General features: G+C 23.4%; 2 protein-coding genes and 1 long non-coding RNA gene across 3 annotated transcripts; 2 read left to right on the forward strand and 1 right to left on the reverse strand.

Moving 5' to 3' along the window:
• The first annotated feature begins 919 nt into the window (after positions 1–919).
• LOC142229300 (uncharacterized) lies at positions 920–1363 on the forward strand. The gene is made up of 2 exons (XR_012720373.1): positions 920–1113; positions 1181–1363. It is a non-coding gene; the product is annotated as an uncharacterized LOC142229300 (long non-coding RNA).
• A 692-nt stretch (positions 1364–2055) lies between these two features.
• On the forward strand, positions 2056–3504 carry CDK2AP1 (CDK2-associated protein 1). Its single transcript, XM_075299836.1, has one exon. The coding sequence runs from the start codon at positions 2237–2239 to the stop codon at positions 3053–3055; it is 819 nt and encodes a 272-aa protein (XP_075155951.1). The 5' UTR covers positions 2056–2236; the 3' UTR covers positions 3056–3504.
• Positions 3505–15320: 11816 nt separating this feature from the next.
• On the reverse strand, positions 15321–18374 carry ssp7 (short spindle 7). Its single transcript, XM_075299850.1, has 3 exons — positions 18239–18374; positions 15916–16030; positions 15321–15423 (listed from the first exon to the last, which is right to left on the reverse strand). Exons 1-3 carry the CDS (start codon positions 18291–18293, stop codon positions 15330–15332), a joined length of 264 nt encoding a protein of 87 aa, XP_075155965.1. The 5' UTR covers positions 18294–18374; the 3' UTR covers positions 15321–15329.
• Positions 18375–21506: the final 3132 nt, after the last annotated feature.

The raw sequence follows: 21506 nt of genomic DNA on the forward strand, positions 1-21506 counted from the left end.
AGTGCGCATATGTAATAGGTACTTTTAGTTAAATGTGGTATCACAATGGACTGAATAGTCCCTGCCAGCATTTCAAAGTTCCATTTCATCTTCATCGCTACCACAGACTCGTAACCCTGCCAACATTTTTTGAATTTGGGGGCGCTTCTAAGAATCCCCACTACGTCGAAAACAATCATATACGACATCAAAAACTCGTCGGAAAAGCGCCGTCACTATTGAGAAGTTGTATCACGCCAAGTTACTACGAAAAAGTTTCTCATCAGTGCAATTATTAGGTGCCTATTTAGATCAATTTCGAAGGACGCCAATAAGAACCCCTGCAAACTATCAGAAAAAGTGCATTTTAAGGTAATTGTAGAAGAATCATTGTGGTCAAGTAAAACACGATTGTGTAGATGTTTATTGAGTTGATTAAACTTTTATAATTTCTTATAAATATAACATTTTTCGGTTTATCTCATCACATAATTTTTTGCATTCATAAAATAATGATGTTGAGTTTTAAGTAGCAAGTTACATATTGCAGCGTCTATCAACCAGTTTGTTTATTTTCGATGGAGACAGCGTGCCTGGAAAAATATTTGAAAAACGATCACTTTATTCTATTTGGAAAGTCGAAAATTGTTCAACATATACCTTTCACAATTTTAAGCGTAATATCTATGTTTTCAGAACTTTATTTTCGTTTTTATTTAAAAAAAATATAACAAGCTGGTTGCGCTTGGCGTTTCACAAAAAATAAAATGGCTCTTCTAACAGTAGTGGTGGCAAAATACTTTCATGTATTTTTTTTACTTTTTGATATGCTTCCCCCATCACAGTTCGCGATGGTTGTGGTGACATTTACGAGTCTGTGGTAGCGATGAGGATGAAATGGAACTTTGAAATGCTGGCAGGGTAAATGTCACTACAACCATCCTACTGTGATGGGGGCCAGCATATCATAAAGTACAAAATGTACTTCATACATGTATTTTGCCATCACTACTTTTACAAAAGCCATTTTATTTTTTGTGAAACGCCAAGCGCAACCAGCTTGTTATATTTTATTTAAATAAAAACGAAAATAAAGTTCTGAAAACATAGTTTTTACGCTTAAAATTGTGAAAGGTATATTGGTGAACAATTTTTGATTTTCCAAATGGAATAAAGTGATTGTTTTTCAAATATTTTATAGACACGCTGCCTCCATCGAATAAAAACACTGGCTGATAGACGCTGCAACATGTAACTCGCTACTTGTAACTCTACCTCATCATTAATGCAAAAAATTATGTTAAATGTGATGTGATAGTGGTATAAATGTTATATTTTTAAGAATTTGTAAATAATTATTCAATTTATTAAATATCTAAACAAACGTGTTTTACTCGACCACAATGATTCTTTTACCACTATCTTAAAATGTGCTTTTTCTGATTGTTTGGAGGGTCTCTTATTGGCGTCGTTCTAAATTGATCTATAAAGGCGCCTAATAATTGCACTCATGCGAAACCTTTTTGTAGTAACTTGGCGTGGTACAACTTCTCAATAGTGACGGCGCTTTTCCGACGAGTTTTTGATATGGTATATGATTGTTTTCGACGTACTGGGGATTCTCAGAAGCGCCCCCAAATTCAAAAAATGTTGGCAGGGGTTTAACTGAGCCTGAAATTTAATCGGGCTGCCACTTTAACCTAACCTAACCTAAACTAACCTTTGTTATTACTTTGACTATTTTATTAATTTTTGTTGGAAAACGTTAAAATAATTTTTGCCACAAATGTAATATTGAAATAATTTAGCAGGAAATATATAACAATTTGAGGTATTGTCGAGAAAATTATCGCTATGTATTAAATTCTATTGAGGCTTTAAGTTATTTGTTTAGAACTTGAATTTCTCAACAATTTCTCCAAATAAAATCTAATAGTCATCCCTTGAAAAATGTTTGAAAGCGTGTTGAATATAAGTAATGCTTGTGTTTATTGTGGGTATGGAAATTATTACGTCCAAAAGCGTTCATTTAAATCGCAACAAATGTAAAAGCGTTCAATCAGTTGACCAATTTGATCGTCTAAGGGAGGGTGTTGTATGAGAGGTGCGGGGTATTCTACTTTCAACAAAAATTTACAGAAGCCATATAAAGTGTTTCTGCTTCTTTTATACTTATTTCTACGGAAAATCATAAATAATTTGATAAATATTATTGTTATTTGAGCACGCAAGAGAGCTACCATAAAATTGTGCAAGCATGGATATAATGGACATTCAAGCTGTCGAGTCGAAGTTGAGTGACGTCACTGTTACCCCAATTCCAAAATCTCAGGTGCAAAATTTCTACAACTATCAACAAAGGGAACAAAGAGAACAACAACCTCAAATACAGATCTCAGCTATACATCATACACCCCGCGATCGCCATCACAATGAGCGAGGTGATTCATCTACATCGGGACATTCATCAAACAGGGATTTGTATTCATCAGCATCGAAAAGAGAGCGTGAATACCATCAGCAACTTAGCAATGTTGCAGCATTGCAGTACACACAACAGTTACAGGCCCAATTAGCATTGTTACAACAGCAGGCGAATAACGCAGTTTCTCCATCAATTACATTGACTCCCACACCATCCTCCTCCCGATCAAATAATAACAACCATAGTAATCTTCATCAGCATCACCACAGTTCTAGCAACAATCATAACACCAGTAGCGGTGGCATAAATCTAAATGGATCACATCAGTTACAGCAGCATACACAATCACAGTTGAAATACCCGCAATCATCCTCTCCAGTGGCCTTATTGGCAGCACAGTCTTCATTGAATCTGAGTTCATCAATGTCGAACACTGTCAATCTTCCAAGCAGTAGTGGTGGCGGGGGTCTTAATAATGGCTTAACCAAATATGCCCAACTTTTGGCAATTATCGAAGAAATGGGACGTGACATAAGGCCCACATATACGGGCTCTCGAACTTCCACGGAACGTTTAAAACGTGGTATAGTACATGCTCGCATTTTGGTACGTGAATGTTTGATGGAAACCGAGCGTTCAGCCCGTCAATGAGACTTACTAACACCGACCGATATTTTGCGGTTGAACAACGAAGATGACGATGGCGATGAGACAGATGTGGAAAGTATCTCATTCACAAGTACTACTGATAGTTGTTACAAGTAATAGTCTTGATAGTTGATCTGATTTTATATTTCTTTGTACTTTTTTCCTTTTGTTCTTGTCTAATTTAGTTTATTTAATTTAATTGATATTTTAGTTCTACACAAAATGGAGTTTAGCTTATATTGCAGAAACTTATCCAAAAATATTATATTATTTTAAACAGCCGTTTTCTGTAGGTGTATTATGGAATATACACTACGAAGATGGCGATTTATGTTTATAAAATTGTTTTAGTTAGTTTTTTTTTTATATTTGATCCTTGTCCCTTATGGTGGACTGGTATTTTTATTGTCAATTTTATGCTTTATAATATAATTTTAATATTATTTTACCAAGTTTATTTGTTTTTATTTCAAATGTTTATTTTAAGTCAGAATTTGGGTGAAGTATCATGCGATATGATAATGGAAAATACGTTAGAGGGATTCATATTTTATTATTTTATTAAAGCTTATAATTTAATTTCAATATCAATATTATTAAAACTGCATTAAATCCAAGACGCCAGTTATAAAGGCTACTTGAAAGGATCTTACGGTACGGTCACACTGGGTAAATATTTGACAGAAATCAAAAAAGAATTCGCTGCCACTGTGAAACAAGTAAGCATGTGTAGCTCATATTTGATATGTGACACCACGTTGGGAGTATTTTCCAAAAACGGTATACAGATACTTCGAAAATGCTTCTGGAAAAAATCTTGACACTCATTTTGTTCAAATATTTGCCCAGTGAGACCATACTCTTATAATAGTAAAGAATACCTGCGACTGTGTCAAAATGCAAAGGAATTAATGTCTTGAACCATTAAGAGATGTATCAGGCTCGCTTAGACTATTCAGTCCATTGTGATACCACAGTTGTGAACTTCCCGATTCCATGCTAAACTCAATGACAAGGGACCTCCTTTTTATAGCCGAGACCGAACGACGTTCGACATTGCAGTGAAACCACTTAGAGAAGCTTTGAAACACTCAGAAATGTCACCAGCATTACTGAAGCGGCTAACTTATATGATTGTCATATTTGTTATAGGGTTTGGAATTGTTGTAAGATGTAGTTGACTGTTGTGTTAAAGCCGAAAAAAATGTTGATAGACTCAGCTGAGAATAAAATTTCCAATACGTCTCTATGTAGTACCATTGTAGTCTTCAATCAAATTAGACATTAATCAGTACCCAAAGAAAGTTTTTATGTCGGTCAAGACTGCTGATTAAGTGGATTTTCATCAAATGATTCATTTTTTATATAATACTCATATGGACTAATGGGTCTAATTTTCCTTGTCAACATTTATAAACTGATGATTTTTGCTAGAAATTTTGTGTTTTTATGAATCCACTAAATTTTGGTGGTGGTAGATTTTTTACTGTGGTAGATTGGTACAATTCTTGATGTTTTGGTAGATTTTTCAATGTGTTCCTATTAAACTAAGAGGTACATCACAAATTTTCTAAATAAATAACATTTTGACAAAATTTCCTATATAAATAAAATTTTGACCGAAATTTGAAATTTGATAGAAATAAAATTTGAACAAAATTCCCTATAGAACTAAAATTAAAAAAAATTCCTATAGGAAAAAAATTTGACATTTTCTATATAAATAAAATTTGAACAAAATTTCCTATAGAAATAAAATTTTGACAGAATTTTTTATAAAAATAAAAATTTGACAAAATTTTCGATAGAAACAAAATTTTGACAAAATTTCGTATAGAAGTAAAATTTTGCCAAAATTTTTTCTAGAGAAACATTTTGACAAAATTTACTATTGAAATAAAATTTTGACAAAATTATCTATAGAAATAAAATTTTGATAAAATGTTATATAGAAATAAAATCTTGACAAAATTTTCTATAGAAATAAAATTTTGACAAAATTTTCCGTAGAAATAAAATTTTGACAAAATTTTCTATAGAAATAAAATTTTGACAAAATTTTCTATAGAAATTAAATTTTCACAAAATTTTACAAATAAAATATATTTAATACAAATCAATAGTTTTTTAAGCTTGAGATCTTAAAAAACTATTGACTTTTATTGGAAAGAAAAAGATCGAATAAAAAAAAAAAACAAAAAACCACAAATAACAATATTTTATTTTCTTTTTCCTATAGAAATAATTTTTGTTTTCCTATAGAAATTTGACAAAATTTTCTATAGAAATAAAGTTTTGACAAAATTTTCTATAGAAAGAAACATTTGACAAAAATTTGAATAGAGATAAAATTTTGACAAAATTTTACAAATAACATTTTTTAATAAAAGTCAATAGTTTTTTAAGCTTGAGATGTTAAAAAAAATATTGAAAAAATTTCCTATAGAAATAAAATGTTGACAAAATTTTCTACAGAAATAAAATGTTGACAAAATTTTCTATAGAAAATAAAATTTTGACAAAATTTTCTATAGAAATAAAATTTTGACAGAATTTTTTATAAAAATAAAAGTTTGACAGAATTTTTTATAAAAATAAAAATTTGACATTTTCTATATAAATAAAATTTGAACAAAATTTCCTATAGAAATAAAATTTTGACAGAATTTTTTATAAAAATAAAAATTTGACAAAATTTTCGATAGAAACAAAATTTTGACAAAATTTCGTATAGAAATAAAATTTTGCCAAAATTTTTTCTAGAGAAACATTTTGGCAAAATTTACTATTGAAATAAAATTTTGACAAAATTATCTATAGAAATAAAATTTTGATAAAATTTTATATAGAAATAAAATCTTGACAAAATTTTCTATAGAAATAAAATTTTGACAAAATTTTCCGTAGAAATAAAATGTTGACAAAATTTTCTGTAGAAATAAGATGTTGACAAAATTTTCTATAGAAATAAAATTTAGACAAAATTTTCTATAGAAATAAAATTTTGACAAAATTTTCTATAGAAATAAAATTCTGACAAACTTTTCTATAGAAATAAAATTTTCACAAAATTTTACAAATAACATATTTTAATAAAAGTCAATAGTTTTTTAAGCTTGAGATCTTAAAAAACTATTGACTTTTATTGGAAAGAAAAAGATCGAATAAAAAAAAAAAACAAAAAACCACAAATAACAATATTTTATTTTCTTTTTCCTATAGAAATAATTTTTGTTTTCCTATAGAAATTTGACAAAATTTTCTATAGAAATAAAGTTTTGACAAAATTTTCTATAGAAAGAAACATTTGACAAAAATTTGAATAGAGATAAAATTTTGACAAAATTTTACAAATAACATTTTTTAATAAAAGTCAATAGTTTTTTAAGCTTGAGATGTTAAAAAACTATTGACTTTTATTGGAAAGAAAAAGATCGAAATTTTGAAAAAAATTCCTATAGAAATAAAATTTTGACAAATTTTTCTACAGAAATAAAATTTTGACAAAATTTTCTATAGAAAATAAAATTTTGACAAAATTTTCTATAGAAATAAAATTTTGACAAAATTTTCCATAGAAATAAAAGTTTGACAAAATTTTCTATATAAAAAAAATTTTGACAAAATTTTCTATAGAAATAAAATTTTGACAAAATTTTCTATAGAAATAAAATGTTGACAAAACTTTCTGTAGAAATAAATTTTTGACAAAATGTTCTATAGAAAATAAAATTTTGACAAAATGTTCTATAGAAAATAAAATTTTGACAAAATTTTCTATAGAAATAAAATTTTGAAAAAATTTTCCATAGCAATAAAAATTTGACAAAAAATTGAATAGAAAAAAATTTGACAAAATTGTGTATAGAAATAAAATGTTGACAAAATTTTCCATAGAAATAAAATGTTGACAAAGTTTTCAATAGAAATAAAATGTTGACAAAATTTTCTATAGAAATGAAATTTTGACGAAATTTTCTATAGAAAATAAAATTTTGACAAAATTTTTTATAGAAATAAAATTTTGACAAAATTTTCTATAGAAATAAAAATTTGACAAAATTTTCTACAGAAATAAAATGTTGACAAAATTTTCTTTAGAAATAAAAATTTGACAAAATTTTGTATAGAAATAAAAATTTGACAAAATTTTCTATAGAAATAAAATTTTGACAAAACTGTCTATAGAAATAAAATTTTGACAAAACTTTCTATAGAAATAAAAATTTGACAAAATTTTCTATAGAAATAAAATTTTGACAAAATTTTACAAATAACATTTTTTAATAAAAGTCAATAGTTTTTTTACGCTTGAGATCTTAAAAAACTATTGACTTTTATTGGAAAGAAAAAGATCGATTAAAAAACCCAAAAAAACATAAATAACATTATTTAATTTTTTTTCTTATGAAAATAATTTTTGTTTTCCAATAGAAAAATTCCTATAGGAAAAAAATTTGACATTTTCTATATAAATAAAATTTGAACAAAATTTCCTATAGAAATAAAATTTTGACAGAATTTTTTATAAAAATAAAAATTTGACAAAATTTTCGATAGAAACAAAATTTTGACAAAATTTCGTATAGAAGTAAAATTTTGCCAAAATTTTTTCTAGAGAAACATTTTGACAAAATTTACTATTGAAATAAAATTTTGACAAAATTATCTATAGAAATAAAATTTTGATAAAATGTTATATAGAAATAAAATCTTGACAAAATTTTCTATAGAAATAAAATTTTGACAAAATTTTCCGTAGAAATAAAATTTTGACAAAATTTTCTATAGAAATAAAATTTTGACAAAATTTTCTATAGAAATTAAATTTTCACAAAATTTTACAAATAAAATATATTTAATACAAATCAATAGTTTTTTAAGCTTGAGATCTTAAAAAACTATTGACTTTTATTGGAAAGAAAAAGATCGAATAAAAAAAAAAACAAAAAACCACAAATAACAATATTTTATTTTCTTTTTCCTATAGAAATAATTTTTGTTTTCCTATAGAAATTTGACAAAATTTTCTATAGAAATAAAGTTTTGACAAAATTTTCTATAGAAAGAAACATTTGACAAAAATTTGAATAGAGATAAAATTTTGACAAAATTTTACAAATAACATTTTTTAATAAAAGTCAATAGTTTTTTAAGCTTGAGATGTTAAAAAAAATATTGAAAAAATTTCCTATAGAAATAAAATGTTGACAAAATTTTCTACAGAAATAAAATGTTGACAAAATTTTCTATAGAAAATAAAATTTTGACAAAATTTTCTATAGAAATAAAATTTTGACAGAATTTTTTATAAAAATAAAAGTTTGACAGAATTTTTTATAAAAATAAAAATTTGACATTTTCTATATAAATAAAATTTGAACAAAATTTCCTATAGAAATAAAATTTTGACAGAATTTTTTATAAAAATAAAAATTTGACAAAATTTTCGATAGAAACAAAATTTTGACAAAATTTCGTATAGAAATAAAATTTTGCCAAAATTTTTTCTAGAGAAACATTTTGGCAAAATTTACTATTGAAATAAAATTTTGACAAAATTATCTATAGAAATAAAATTTTGATAAAATTTTATATAGAAATAAAATCTTGACAAAATTTTCTATAGAAATAAAATTTTGACAAAATTTTCCGTAGAAATAAAATGTTGACAAAATTTTCTGTAGAAATAAGATGTTGACAAAATTTTCTATAGAAATAAAATTTAGACAAAATTTTCTATAGAAATAAAATTTTGACAAAATTTTCTATAGAAATAAAATTCTGACAAACTTTTCTATAGAAATAAAATTTTCACAAAATTTTACAAATAACATATTTTAATAAAAGTCAATAGTTTTTTAAGCTTGAGATCTTAAAAAACTATTGACTTTTATTGGAAAGAAAAAGATCGAATAAAAAAAAAAACAAAAAACCACAAATAACAATATTTTATTTTCTTTTTCCTATAGAAATAATTTTTGTTTTCCTATAGAAATTTGACAAAATTTTCTATAGAAATAAAGTTTTGACAAAATTTTCTATAGAAAGAAACATTTGACAAAAATTTGAATAGAGATAAAATTTTGACAAAATTTTACAAATAACATTTTTTAATAAAAGTCAATAGTTTTTTAAGCTTGAGATGTTAAAAAACTATTGACTTTTATTGGAAAGAAAAAGATCGAAATTTTGAAAAAAATTCCTATAGAAATAAAATTTTGACAAATTTTTCTACAGAAATAAAATTTTGACAAAATTTTCTATAGAAAATAAAATTTTGACAAAATTTTCTATAGAAATAAAATTTTGACAAAATTTTCCATAGAAATAAAAGTTTGACAAAATTTTCTATATAAAAAAAATTTTGACAAAATTTTCTATAGAAATAAAATTTTGACAAAATTTTCTATAGAAATAAAATGTTGACAAAACTTTCTGTAGAAATAAATTTTTGACAAAATGTTCTATAGAAAATAAAATTTTGACAAAATGTTCTATAGAAAATAAAATTTTGACAAAATTTTCTATAGAAATAAAATTTTGAAAAAATTTTCCATAGCAATAAAAATTTGACAAAAAATTGAATAGAAAAAAATTTGACAAAATTGTGTATAGAAATAAAATGTTGACAAAATTTTCCATAGAAATAAAATGTTGACAAAGTTTTCAATAGAAATAAAATGTTGACAAAATTTTCTATAGAAATGAAATTTTGACGAAATTTTCTATAGAAAATAAAATTTTGACAAAATTTTTTATAGAAATAAAATTTTGACAAAATTTTCTATAGAAATAAAAATTTGACAAAATTTTCTACAGAAATAAAATGTTGACAAAATTTTCTTTAGAAATAAAAATTTGACAAAATTTTGTATAGAAATAAAAATTTGACAAAATTTTCTATAGAAATAAAATTTTGACAAAACTGTCTATAGAAATAAAATTTTGACAAAACTTTCTATAGAAATAAAAATTTGACAAAATTTTCTATAGAAATAAAATTTTGACAAAATTTTACAAATAACATTTTTTAATAAAAGTCAATAGTTTTTTTACGCTTGAGATCTTAAAAAACTATTGACTTTTATTGGAAAGAAAAAGATCGATTAAAAAACCCAAAAAAACATAAATAACATTATTTAATTTTTTTTCTTATGAAAATAATTTTTGTTTTCCAATAGAAATAAAATTTCCTATAAATTTTCCTACAGAAATAGAATTTTCTATAGAAATTAAATTTTGACAAAATTTTCTATAGAAATAAAATTTTGGTAATATCGACCAACATGGAACACCTATAGGAATATTCTTTGAATACATCTCTTAACGGTTTATCCTATATGGTACACTCATAAAAAAATGCTAAAAACAGCTGTAAGGATTTTTTTGTCCTTCATGGTCTAGTCATAAACAAAAATTTTGTATAGTTTTAAAAAGTTTTTTTTTTTTTTTCAGTATATTCCTGCCCTCTAATGTTCTTCAAATCTTCTAGACACGATCAGCAAGCACTTTCGAGTAAGTTAGTTAAATATTAGACTGCGCGATTTTAACTGACAAAGTCTTCGGGCATGTGTTTTTAATCATTGAAATAATATTGGAACTTTCTCTTTATATTATCATTATCATTTTTTTTACTAAATATTTATTTGTATAAAAAATTTAGTAGATTAGTTTAAATACTTGAAAATGTAGAACAGAAATTACATACCTCAATAATAATAGCCTTCTTTTATATTGTCACCATAAGAACTTAAATTAAATTCGAAATTGTAGTTTTAGTATGTTAAGAAGCAGAAATGTGACCAGCTCATAATTGGTTTCATTAAAATATAACTTATATTACTTTGCATAATACAACATATACAAATGTTTTTCGAATACACAATGTCATTAATTTAAGTCATTATAATAATATTATTGAAGTTAATGTTAAATAAAATCTACATATTTGTTAGAATTGAAATAACGTCATATTGGTACTTTAATTTAATTTTTTTTGATTGAAGTTTTATCTAAAGTTCATTTAATTTATAAATAAACAAATAAAATAAAATTGCATTAAATTAAAGAAAATTAATAATAATTTGAAATGTCCAGAATAAATTGAATTGAAACCAAATTAATGTAAAACAAAACAAATTAAATTCACATAAAATAAATATTTAAAGTTAATAAATTAAATTTATATTAAAATCAAATTGATTTTGAAAGAAATTAAAATATAGAAAAAACAGAAAAAGATTTCACCAATATATTGAATTGAATTTTCAAAAATATTTAATTAAAAATTTTATTGATTCAACAATTTTTTTTAACTACAACAAAAATCAATCACAAGAAATAATATTATCAATTAATTTTTTAATTGGATCAATTAATATTTTAATTGACTTTGGTGATTGATACTATCATTCCTGTGATTGAAGACGTTTTAGTTAAAAATTAATTGGATCAATTAATTTCTTGATTGAATCAAAAATTATTTTTTGTATGTTAACACGTTTCTATCCTTTTATTTAAGCTTTTTTTTAATCATTCGAAGTGAATTTATAAAACTATTAAAGTACCAATATGTATTGTTAGCTAAAAGTTAAGAAAAATATATAGGGAACTACAAACTAATAGCTTTCAAAAAAATAAAGATAAAAAATAATTATATTATAATAATTATAATTATATTACAATGTATTGAAAAAAATGGAAATATTTGTTTCAAAACTATGCCCAATTTTATATGTGGTGTATATATTCTTTTATATATATTATTCATGATTTCAATTTTTGTTCAAGAACTTGAAAGTATCTCTTTAACAGTTGTTATCATTGAAGAGTATTTTCTGCAATCGATAATGATTTTAATTTCGATGCTACTTTTTTAAGTAATACATTGAATACATTTTTATCATTATTAATATGTTTGAAATAATTATTTTTACTAAAAAATAAATAAGTAACTTAGAAATAATATGATTAACGTTGCAACATAACTCAGTAACGATAACACGGTTGCCAAAGTTGGTAGAATTCTACCAAAAATGGTAGATTTTTTACTGTGTGGTAGATTGGTAGAATTTTTCATGTTTTGGTAGATTTTTCAAAATATTCCTCTTCAACTAAGAGGTACTTCACAAATTTTCTATATAAATAGCATTTTGACAAAATTTTGTATAGAAATAAAATTTTGACCAAACTCTCTTATGGAAACAAAATTAAAAAAAAAAAATCCTATAGAACTGAAATTTTGACATAATAGAAATAAAATTTGAACAAAATTTCCCACAGGAATAAAATTTTGCAAAAAATTCCTATAGAGAAAAAATTTGACATTTTCTATATAAATAAAATGTTGGCAGAATTTTCTATAGAAATAAATTTTGAGAAAATTTTCTACAGAACAAAATATTGACATATTTTATCTATATCTATAAAAATAAAAAATTGATAAAATTTTCTATAAAAATAAAATTTTGATAAAAGTCCTATAGAAATAAAATTTTGACAAAATTTTCTATAGAAAAAAATTTTGACCAACATTTTCTATAGAAAAAAAATTTTGACAAAATTTTCTATAGAAATAAAATTTTGACCGAAATTTCTTACAGAAATAAAATTTGATCAAAATTTCCTACAGAAATAAAATTTTGAAAAAAATCCTATAGAGAAAAAATTTGACATTTTCTATAAAATAAACTTTTGACAGAATTATCTATAGAAATAAAATGTTGACAAAATTTTCTACAGAACAAAATATTGACATCTGTAGCAAATCTACAGAAAAAAAATGTTAACAAAATTTTTTATAGAGGAAATTTTTTTCAATAGAAATAAAGTTTTGACAAAATTTTCTATAAAAATAAAAATTTGACAAAATTTCCTATATAAATAAAATTTTGATAAAATTTCCTATAGAAATAAAATTTTGACCAAAATTTCTTATAGAAATAAAATTTTGACAAAATTTTCTATAGGAATAAAATTTTGACCGAAATTTCTTATAGAAATAAAATTTGAACAAAATTTCCTAAGAAATGAAATTTTGACAAAATAGAAATAAAATTTGAACAAAATTTCCTACAGAAATAAAATTTTGCAAAAAATTCCTATAGAAAAAAAATTTGACATTTTCTATAAAATAAACTTTTGACAAAATTTTCTATAGAAATAAAATTTTGACAAAATTTTCTACAGAACAAAATATTGACATATTTTCTATAGAAAAAGAATTGACAAAATTTTTTATAGAGGAAATTTTTTTCAATGGAAATAAAATTTTGACAAAATTTACTATAAAAATAAAACTTTGATAAAATTTTCTATAAAAATAAAAACTTGATAAAATTTTCTATAGAAATAAAATTTTGACAAAATTTCCTATAGAAATAAAATGTTGACCAACATTTTATATAGACTTCAAATTCTGACGAAATTTCCTATAGAAATAAAATTTTGACAAAATTTCCTACAGAAATAAAATTTTGACCAAAATTTCCTATAGTAATAAAATTTTGACAAAATTTCCTATAGTAATAAAATTTTGACAAAATTTTCTATAGAAATAAAATTTTGACCGAAATTTCTTACAGAAATAAAATTTGAACAAAATTTCCTATAGAAATGAAATTTTGACGAAATAGAAATAAAATTTGAACAAAATTTCCTACAGAAATAAAATTTTGGAAAAAATTCCTATAGAGAAAAAATTTGACATTTTCTATAAAATTTTTGACAGAATTATCCATAGAAATAAAATTTTGACAAAATTTTCTACAGAACAAAATATTGACATATTTTCTATAGAAAAAAATTGTATAATTAGAAAAAAATTTTGGCAATTTTTTTATGGAGCAAATTTTTTTCTATAGAAATAAAATTTTGACAAAACTTTCTATAGAAATAAAATTTTGACAAAATTTTCTGTAGAAATAAAATTTTGACAACATTTTCTATAGAAATAAAATTTTGACAAAATTTTCTATAGAAATAAAATTTTCTATAGAAATAAAATTTAGACAAATTTTTCTAAAATTTTGACAAAATTTTCTATAGAAATAAAATTTTGACAAAATTTTCTAAAGAAATAAAATTTTGACAAAATTTTCTATAAAAATAAAATTTTGACAAAATTTTCTATAAAAATAAAATTTTGACAAAATTTTCTATAGAAATAAAATTTTCACAAAATTTTTTATAAAAATAAAAATGTGAAAAAAATTTTCTATTTTGTTTTGTAGTTTTTTGGTAAAATTTTCCCCCAAATTTTGGTAGATTATTTTTGGGTCGAGTGGCAACCGTGAGCGATTTTCAACTTTTTGATGATATATTTTACGGAATGGAAAGTCGATTTTTGATAAAGGTTAAAAATTGTAGAAAGTCTATTTTATAACCGACTTTTATTTCTCGAATTTAATGCCAAAGGTCCACATTTTAATAACTAAATTCTGGTACCCAACATTTTTGAATATATGAATAAATATTTTGTAATATTTCCTATAATTTTTTCTAGGTTCTAATATGGAAAACAATATATATTAAATATAAAATAATTATTATAGAAACACGTAAATTTTAGTTGTTCTCATATATAGTTTATTTAGTTGTTGTAGCCTTAAGAAGAATGTGTATACGATTTTTTTATTGACAAAGATAATCTTAATAAAATAAAATAAAAAATAAAAAAACTTTGGAACAAAACTAAAATATTATTAGAAAATATAAAATACAATTTTTTAGAGTAATATTTGGAAAAGAAAATATTTAATATGTACTGAAAAGAAAATTTAAAATAAAAATTAATTGTTAGAAAAAACATATAAATGTGTTCTACAATGGATGATGTTTAGGAATTTTCAGTTTTTTTTTTCAGATATATACATAGGGCCACATTATTTGTTGTAGAAATAGGCTCTGCATTTGTAAATAATTGTAAACTACATACAAAAATATATTTTTTTGTCTTCAATTACGAAATTAATTGATCCAATTAATTTTTAATTAATTAAAAATCAATTAATTTTAATTAATTAACATTAATTGATCCAATTAAAAAATTTATTAAATTTTTGTGATTGATTTTGTTTCAATTAAAAATTTTATTGAATCAATTAAATTTTTAATTGAATAGTTTTTAAAATTCAATTAAGAATTTAATTGGAAAAATTTTTGTAATTTTTTTTTTCTGTGTATTTTAATTATTTTATCTATGATACCTTTGAGAAAGTTTATTTAGTTTTATTGTAATTTTAAATATTTCGATTTTTTCTTTAAATTTTCCTCCTTAGCATTTCTGGCGAGCACAACACTTTGGATAGGGCTTGGTTAGATCTTGTGGTGTATATTTGCAGGGTTTTAAGGTATCTATTGGTGGACAACTGTAAAAGAGAAATAGAAAAGATTAATGGAATCACCGAAGTATTTTAAATCAACGGATGGAGGGTATTGTAACTATGTCATTCCGTTTGTAAAACAATGAAATATTGGTCTCAGATCCCATAAAGATTATATTCGAGGTCGTGGTGAAATTGTGTGTCCATCTAGAGATGTCCGTCCGTCCGTTCGTGTGTTGAAATTACGCTAACTTCCAAATGAGACAATTTGTAGGTTTGAAATTTGGAACAAGTAGCTGTTATTGATGTAGTCAAAGATGAAGATTTTTATGAAATTCAAATAAAATTTCAATTGAAAAAGTTTTGTTCATATTTTTCTGTGTAGTAATAGCTCATAGCATTGGCATATTTTTCGCCCCCTATTTCTGAAGAAAATATATGTAATATGGCATTCAGTGTCTGCTAAGTATACCACTTTGTCTTTCGATATATTACGTCCGCTAGAAAAAGATTTATACTTTTTGTATACCAACTTACGTTGTGTGAATCATTCCATTTTTACCAAAACATTCATAGATTTCACATTTACCAGGAGGCTGGAATTTTTCACCCTGGTCAAACGTCTTTCCATTGAGAGTGCATTTGTCGGCAGCTATAAGTAAATGAATACAATTAAAATTTCAGTGAATTTTCGATCAAATTTATAAATATGTGGTCCTATAAGTACTTAGCCTCCCAGCCTTACAACCACGGTTGCCACTCGAGCAAGAAATAATCAAAATTTGGGGATAATTTTTACCGAAAAAGTACACACAAAAAATTTTTTTCTGAATCAATCACGAAATTAATTGATTCAATTAATTTTTTAATTGAAATGTCTTCAATTACAGAAATGATAGTATCAATTAAAAAATTAATTGAAGGCCAATTAAAAAAATTATTGATCCAAATAAAAAATTTATTGATACTATTAATGCTTGTGATTGATTTTTGTTTCAATTAAAAAATTTATTGAATCAATTAAATTTTTAATTGAATATTTTTTAAAACTCAATTAAAATTTTAATTGAAAAAATTTTCGTGAATTTTTTTCTGTATACTAAACAAAAAAATTTTATTTTGAAAAATTTTATTTTCTAAGAAAATTTTGTAAATTTTATTTCTATAGAAACTTTTCTCAAAATTCTATTTCTATAGGAACTTTCCTCAAAATTTTATTTCTATAGAAAATTTTGCCAAATTTTATTTCTATAGAAATTTTTGTCAAAATTTTATTTCTATAAAAAATTTTTTCTAAAATTTTATTTTGTCGAAATTTTATTTATCAAAATTTTATTTCTATAGAAAATTTTGTCAAAATTTTATTTCTATAGAAAATTTTGTCAAAATTTTATTTCTATAGAAAATTTTGTCAAAATTTTATTTCTATACAAAATTTTGTCAAAATGTTATTTCTATAGAACATTTTGTCAAAATTTTATTTCTATATAAAATTGTGCCAAAATTTTATTTCTATAGAAAATTTTGTCAAAATTTTATTTCTATAGAAAATTTTGTCAAAATTTTATTTCTATAGAAAATTTTGTCAAAATTTTATTTCCATAGAAAATTTTGTGAAAATTTTATTTCTATAGAAAATTTTATCAAAATTTTATCTCTATAGAAAATTTTATCAAAATTTTATTTCTATAGAAAATTGTGCCAAAATTTTTTTTCTATACAAAATTTTGTCAAAATTTTATTTCTATAGAACATTTTGTCAAAATTTTATTTCTATAGAAAATTGTGCCAAAATTTTATTTCTATAGAAAATTGTGCCAAAATTTTATTTCTATAGAAAATTTAGTCAAAATTTTATCTCTATAGAAAATTATGTCAAAATTTTATCTCTATAGAAAATTTTGTCAAAATTTTATTTCTATAGAAATTTTGTCAAAATTTTATTTTTATAGAAAATTTTTTCAAAAATTTATCTCTATAGAAAATTTTGTCAAAATTTTATCTCTATAGAAAATTATGTCAAAATTTTATTTCTATAGAAAATTTTGTCAAAATTTTATCTCTATAAAAAATGTTGTCAAAATTTTATCTCTATAAAAATTTTTGGCAAATTTTATCTCCATAAAAAATTTTGTCAAAATTTTATTTCTATAGAACATTTTGTCAAAATTTTATTTCTATAGAACATTTTGTCAAAATTTTATTTCTATAGAACATTTTGTCAAGATTTTATTTCTATATAAAATTGTGCCAAAATTTTATTTATGTATAAAATTATTTCTACAAAAGTTTGGGAAGTACCTCTTTGTTGTAGTGGAATATTTTGCAAAAACGACGTTTTTAATAGAAACATTCCACAAAATTTTATATCTATAGAAAATTTTGTCAAAATTTTATATCTATAGAAAATTTTGTCAAAATTTTATTTCTATAGAAAATTTTGTCAAAATTTTATTTCTATAGAAAATTTTGTCAAAATTTTATTTCCATAGAAAATTTTGTGAAAGTTTTATTTCTATAGAAAATTTTGTCAAAATTTTATTTCCATAGAAAATTTTGTGAAAATTTTATTTCTATAGAAAATTGTGCCAAAATTTTATTTATGTATAAAATTATTTCTACGAAAGTTTGGGAAGTACCTCTTAGTTGTAGTGGAATATTTTGCAAAAAAGATTTTCCAAAATTTTAATTCCTATTTTATAGGTTAAGTATTTTCCAAACCACCATCATACAATCAACACCAAACAAAAACTCGCCCATATTTTCTTTCCGAATTTTCTATGGATTTTACTTTTTAATTCCGTACTATACAAATTATTATTATTTTTCTTTTTTTTGTCTTTTCATAATTAAATTTTACCTTGAGCCATGCCAAAAATGACCAAAATTACTACAATGAATGTATAGAATTTCATGTCTTGTTTATTTTCTTATTATCTACTTTTGAAGAGTACTTTACGTTTCACAGTTTAAAATTCAACTGATTATCATTAGACTCAGATTCTTTCCAAATTTTATTTATTATTTTAAACACAAAGATGTTTGGGGTACACTCAAGTAAAAAAGTTTGCAATATGTTTACATATATAGACATGAAAAAATTACCTTCAAATCAATAATGTACCACAATGGATTGGCTAAAATATTATACTAAAGACTCCACAATCGAATTATTTTGGTTGTGGTAAACATTTCAAATGGCAAGTGGAAATTTTCGTCATTTTCTCTCTACACGGATGAAAAAGACTGTTTTTCATATGTTTGGCTATAAACATTATATGTTTGGAATACAAATTTTTAAACACAATATTTTTGAGTGCAAGCATATAATGTTCATAAACTAGCATAACATGTTTGGGACATATATGTTAATATGTTAAAACATATTATGATTGGGACATAAAATGTTTGTAAATATAATATGCTTGGATGCAAACATATATTAATTTAGAAATAGCCTATAAACATATATGTGTTTAGTAGCTTGGAGCGCTATTTAACAGGGAGCGATATTGAATTAAGTTGGTGGTTGTTGCTTGTTATTACAAAATTAACATTTTATTTTTCCTTGGGCAATTGATCAGCTATTTCTTTGATCCTTACAAACTGTGTGGTCCGCTGTTCGAATCCCCGTCCGGCAAAAGGTAAAATTAAAATAAAAAAAAATCATAAAATTGAATAATTTCTTCTACAATGTTTGTATTACAGAAAAAGGTGCTAAGAACTAAAAAATCTCGTGGAAGTGAGAAAGATGTCGGGGAATATACAATTGGGCAGAAACAAAATTTTGAGCATTCAGGTCGAAAACCTATGTTGTTAGCACCTATATTACCTGTTTATTTTCATAATTCATTATGATTGTAAATAAATAAATAAATAAATAAAATGTTGAGCACAATATTGTTTGGGAGAATTTTTTTTAAGCATATAATATTTTTGGGTGCAAAATGCTTCCGAACATATTATATGGTCACATAAAAACATATTGTTTTTTGGAAGACAACATTATTGAATTTGGATGCAAAAATACAAAATGTTTGGAACTTAGACTACCCAAACATATATTGTTTAGACCAATATGCTTTCAAACATATTATATATTGGTAGCGATCAAACATATAAATGTTTGGGCAATACCCAAAAATGTATATGCTTGAAGCAAAATATGTTTGGGAGTATATGTTACAGAAGCGATTTTTTGTGAGGGTGTAGTTATAAGATGTTGTAACTTCTATTGGGTACATTTTTCCAGGAAATCTAACCGCAAAATCATGAACTAGCATTACCATGCAACCTCAATGGTCATCTACTGCTTTCAAAATTATATCAGAATCCAGAATATCTATAGAAATAAAATTTTGACAAAATTTTCTATAGAAATAAAATTTTGACAAAATTTTCTATAGAAAAAAATTTTGACAAAAATTTTCTATAGAAATAAAATTTTGACAAAAATTTTCTATAAAAATAAAATTTGGACAAAAATTTTCTATAGAAATAAAATTTTGACAAAAATTTTCTATAGAAATAAAATTTTGACAAAATTTTCTATAGAAATAAAATTTTTAATAAAATTTTCTATAGAAATAAAATTGTGACGAAATAATCTATAGAAATAAAATTTGGACAAAATCTTCTATAGAAATAAAATTTTGACAAAATTTTCTATAGAAATAAAATTTTGACAAAATTTTTCTATACAAATAAAATTTTGACAAAATTTTCTATACAAATAAAATTTTGACAAAAATTTTCTATAGAAATAAAATTTTGACAAAATTTTCTAGAGAAATAAAATTTTGACAAAATTTTCTATAGAAATAAAATTTTGACAAAATTTTCTATACAAGTAAAATTTTGATAAAATTTCGACAAAATTTTCAATAGAAAAAAAATATGACAAAATTTTCTATAGAAATAAAATTTTGACAACATTTTCTATAGAAATAAAATTTTGACAAAATAATCTAGAGAAAAAAAATTTTGACAAAATTTTTCTATACAAATAAAATTTTGACAAATTTTTCTATACAAATAAAATTTTGACAAAAATTTTCTATAGACAAAAATTTTCTATAGAAATAAAATTTTGACAGAATTTTCTATAGAAATAAAATTTTGACAAAATTTTCTAGAGAAATAAAATTTTAACAAAATTTTCTATAGAAATAAAATTTTGATAAAAATTTTCTATAGAAATAAAATTTTGACAAAAATTTTCTATAGAAATCAGATTTTGACAAAAATTTTCTATAGAAATAAAATTGTGACAAAAATTTTTTGTAGAAATAAAATTTTGACAAAATTTTCTATCGAAATAAAATTTTGACAAAAATTTTCTATAGAAATGAAATTTTGACAAAAATTTTCTATAGAAATAAAATTTTGACAAAATTTTCTATAGAAATAAAATTTTGACAAATTTTTCTATAGAAATAAAATTTTGACAAAATAATCTATAGAAATAAAATTTTTACAAAAATTTTCTATAGAAATAAAATTTTGACAAAAGTTTTCTATAGAAATAAAATTTGGACAAAAATGTTCTATAGAGATAAAATGTTGACAAGATTTCTTCTACATCGTAAATTAAAGGGTGATACGGTCAAAATTGGTCAAGGGAAAACGCGTTTAAATCGGTGAAATCGTTTATTTAAAAAATCAAATTAAATTTATTTTTCAAGTTCAATTAGTATAAAATTCAGGAAAAATATTCAGTTAGGCTTTCGCTTTTCCAAATACGAATTGCCGGGCCTCACGCTTGACACCTGCCATCAGATTTTGTACAGCCACCTTGTCCACCTTCTTCGCCGCAGAAAGCCAGTTTGCCTTGAACTGCTGCTCGTCCTTAGCAGTTTTTTTGGTCTTCTTTGGGTTCCGCTTGACAATAGCCCAGTATTTCTCATTTGGGCGGAGCTCTGGCGTGTTGGGAGGGTTCTTGTCCTTGGGAACCACCTGCACGTTGTTGGCGGCGTACCACTCCATGGCCTTTTTACCGTAACGGCAAGATGCCAAATCCGGCCAAAACAGTACGGAACAACCGTGTTTCTTCAGGAAAGGCAGCAGACGTTTATTCAAACACTCTTTCACGTAAATTTCTTGGTTGACAGTCCCGGAAGCTATGAAAA

This window comes from Haematobia irritans, chromosome 3, assembly GCF_050003625.1.
Source record: "Haematobia irritans isolate KBUSLIRL chromosome 3, ASM5000362v1, whole genome shotgun sequence".
Lineage (NCBI taxonomy): Eukaryota > Metazoa > Arthropoda > Insecta > Diptera > Muscidae > Haematobia > Haematobia irritans.

Bases quoted from the DNA above. Each gene is read 5' to 3' on its own strand.
- CDK2AP1 (XM_075299836.1), top strand. From the start codon at position 2,237: ATGGATATAATGGACATTCAAGCTGTCGAGTCGAAGTTGAGTGACGTC.
- ssp7 (XM_075299850.1), bottom strand. From the start codon at position 18,293: ATGAAATTCTATACATTCATTGTAGTAATTTTGGTCATTTTTGGCATG. The intron at 16,031-18,238 runs GTAAAATTTAAT...ATTTACTTATAG, and splicing joins CATTTTTGGCATGGCTCAAG to CTGCCGACAAATGCACTCTC. The intron at 15,424-15,915 runs GTAAGTTGGTAT...TCTCTTTTACAG, and splicing joins AATGGAATGATTCACACAAC to TTGTCCACCAATAGATACCT.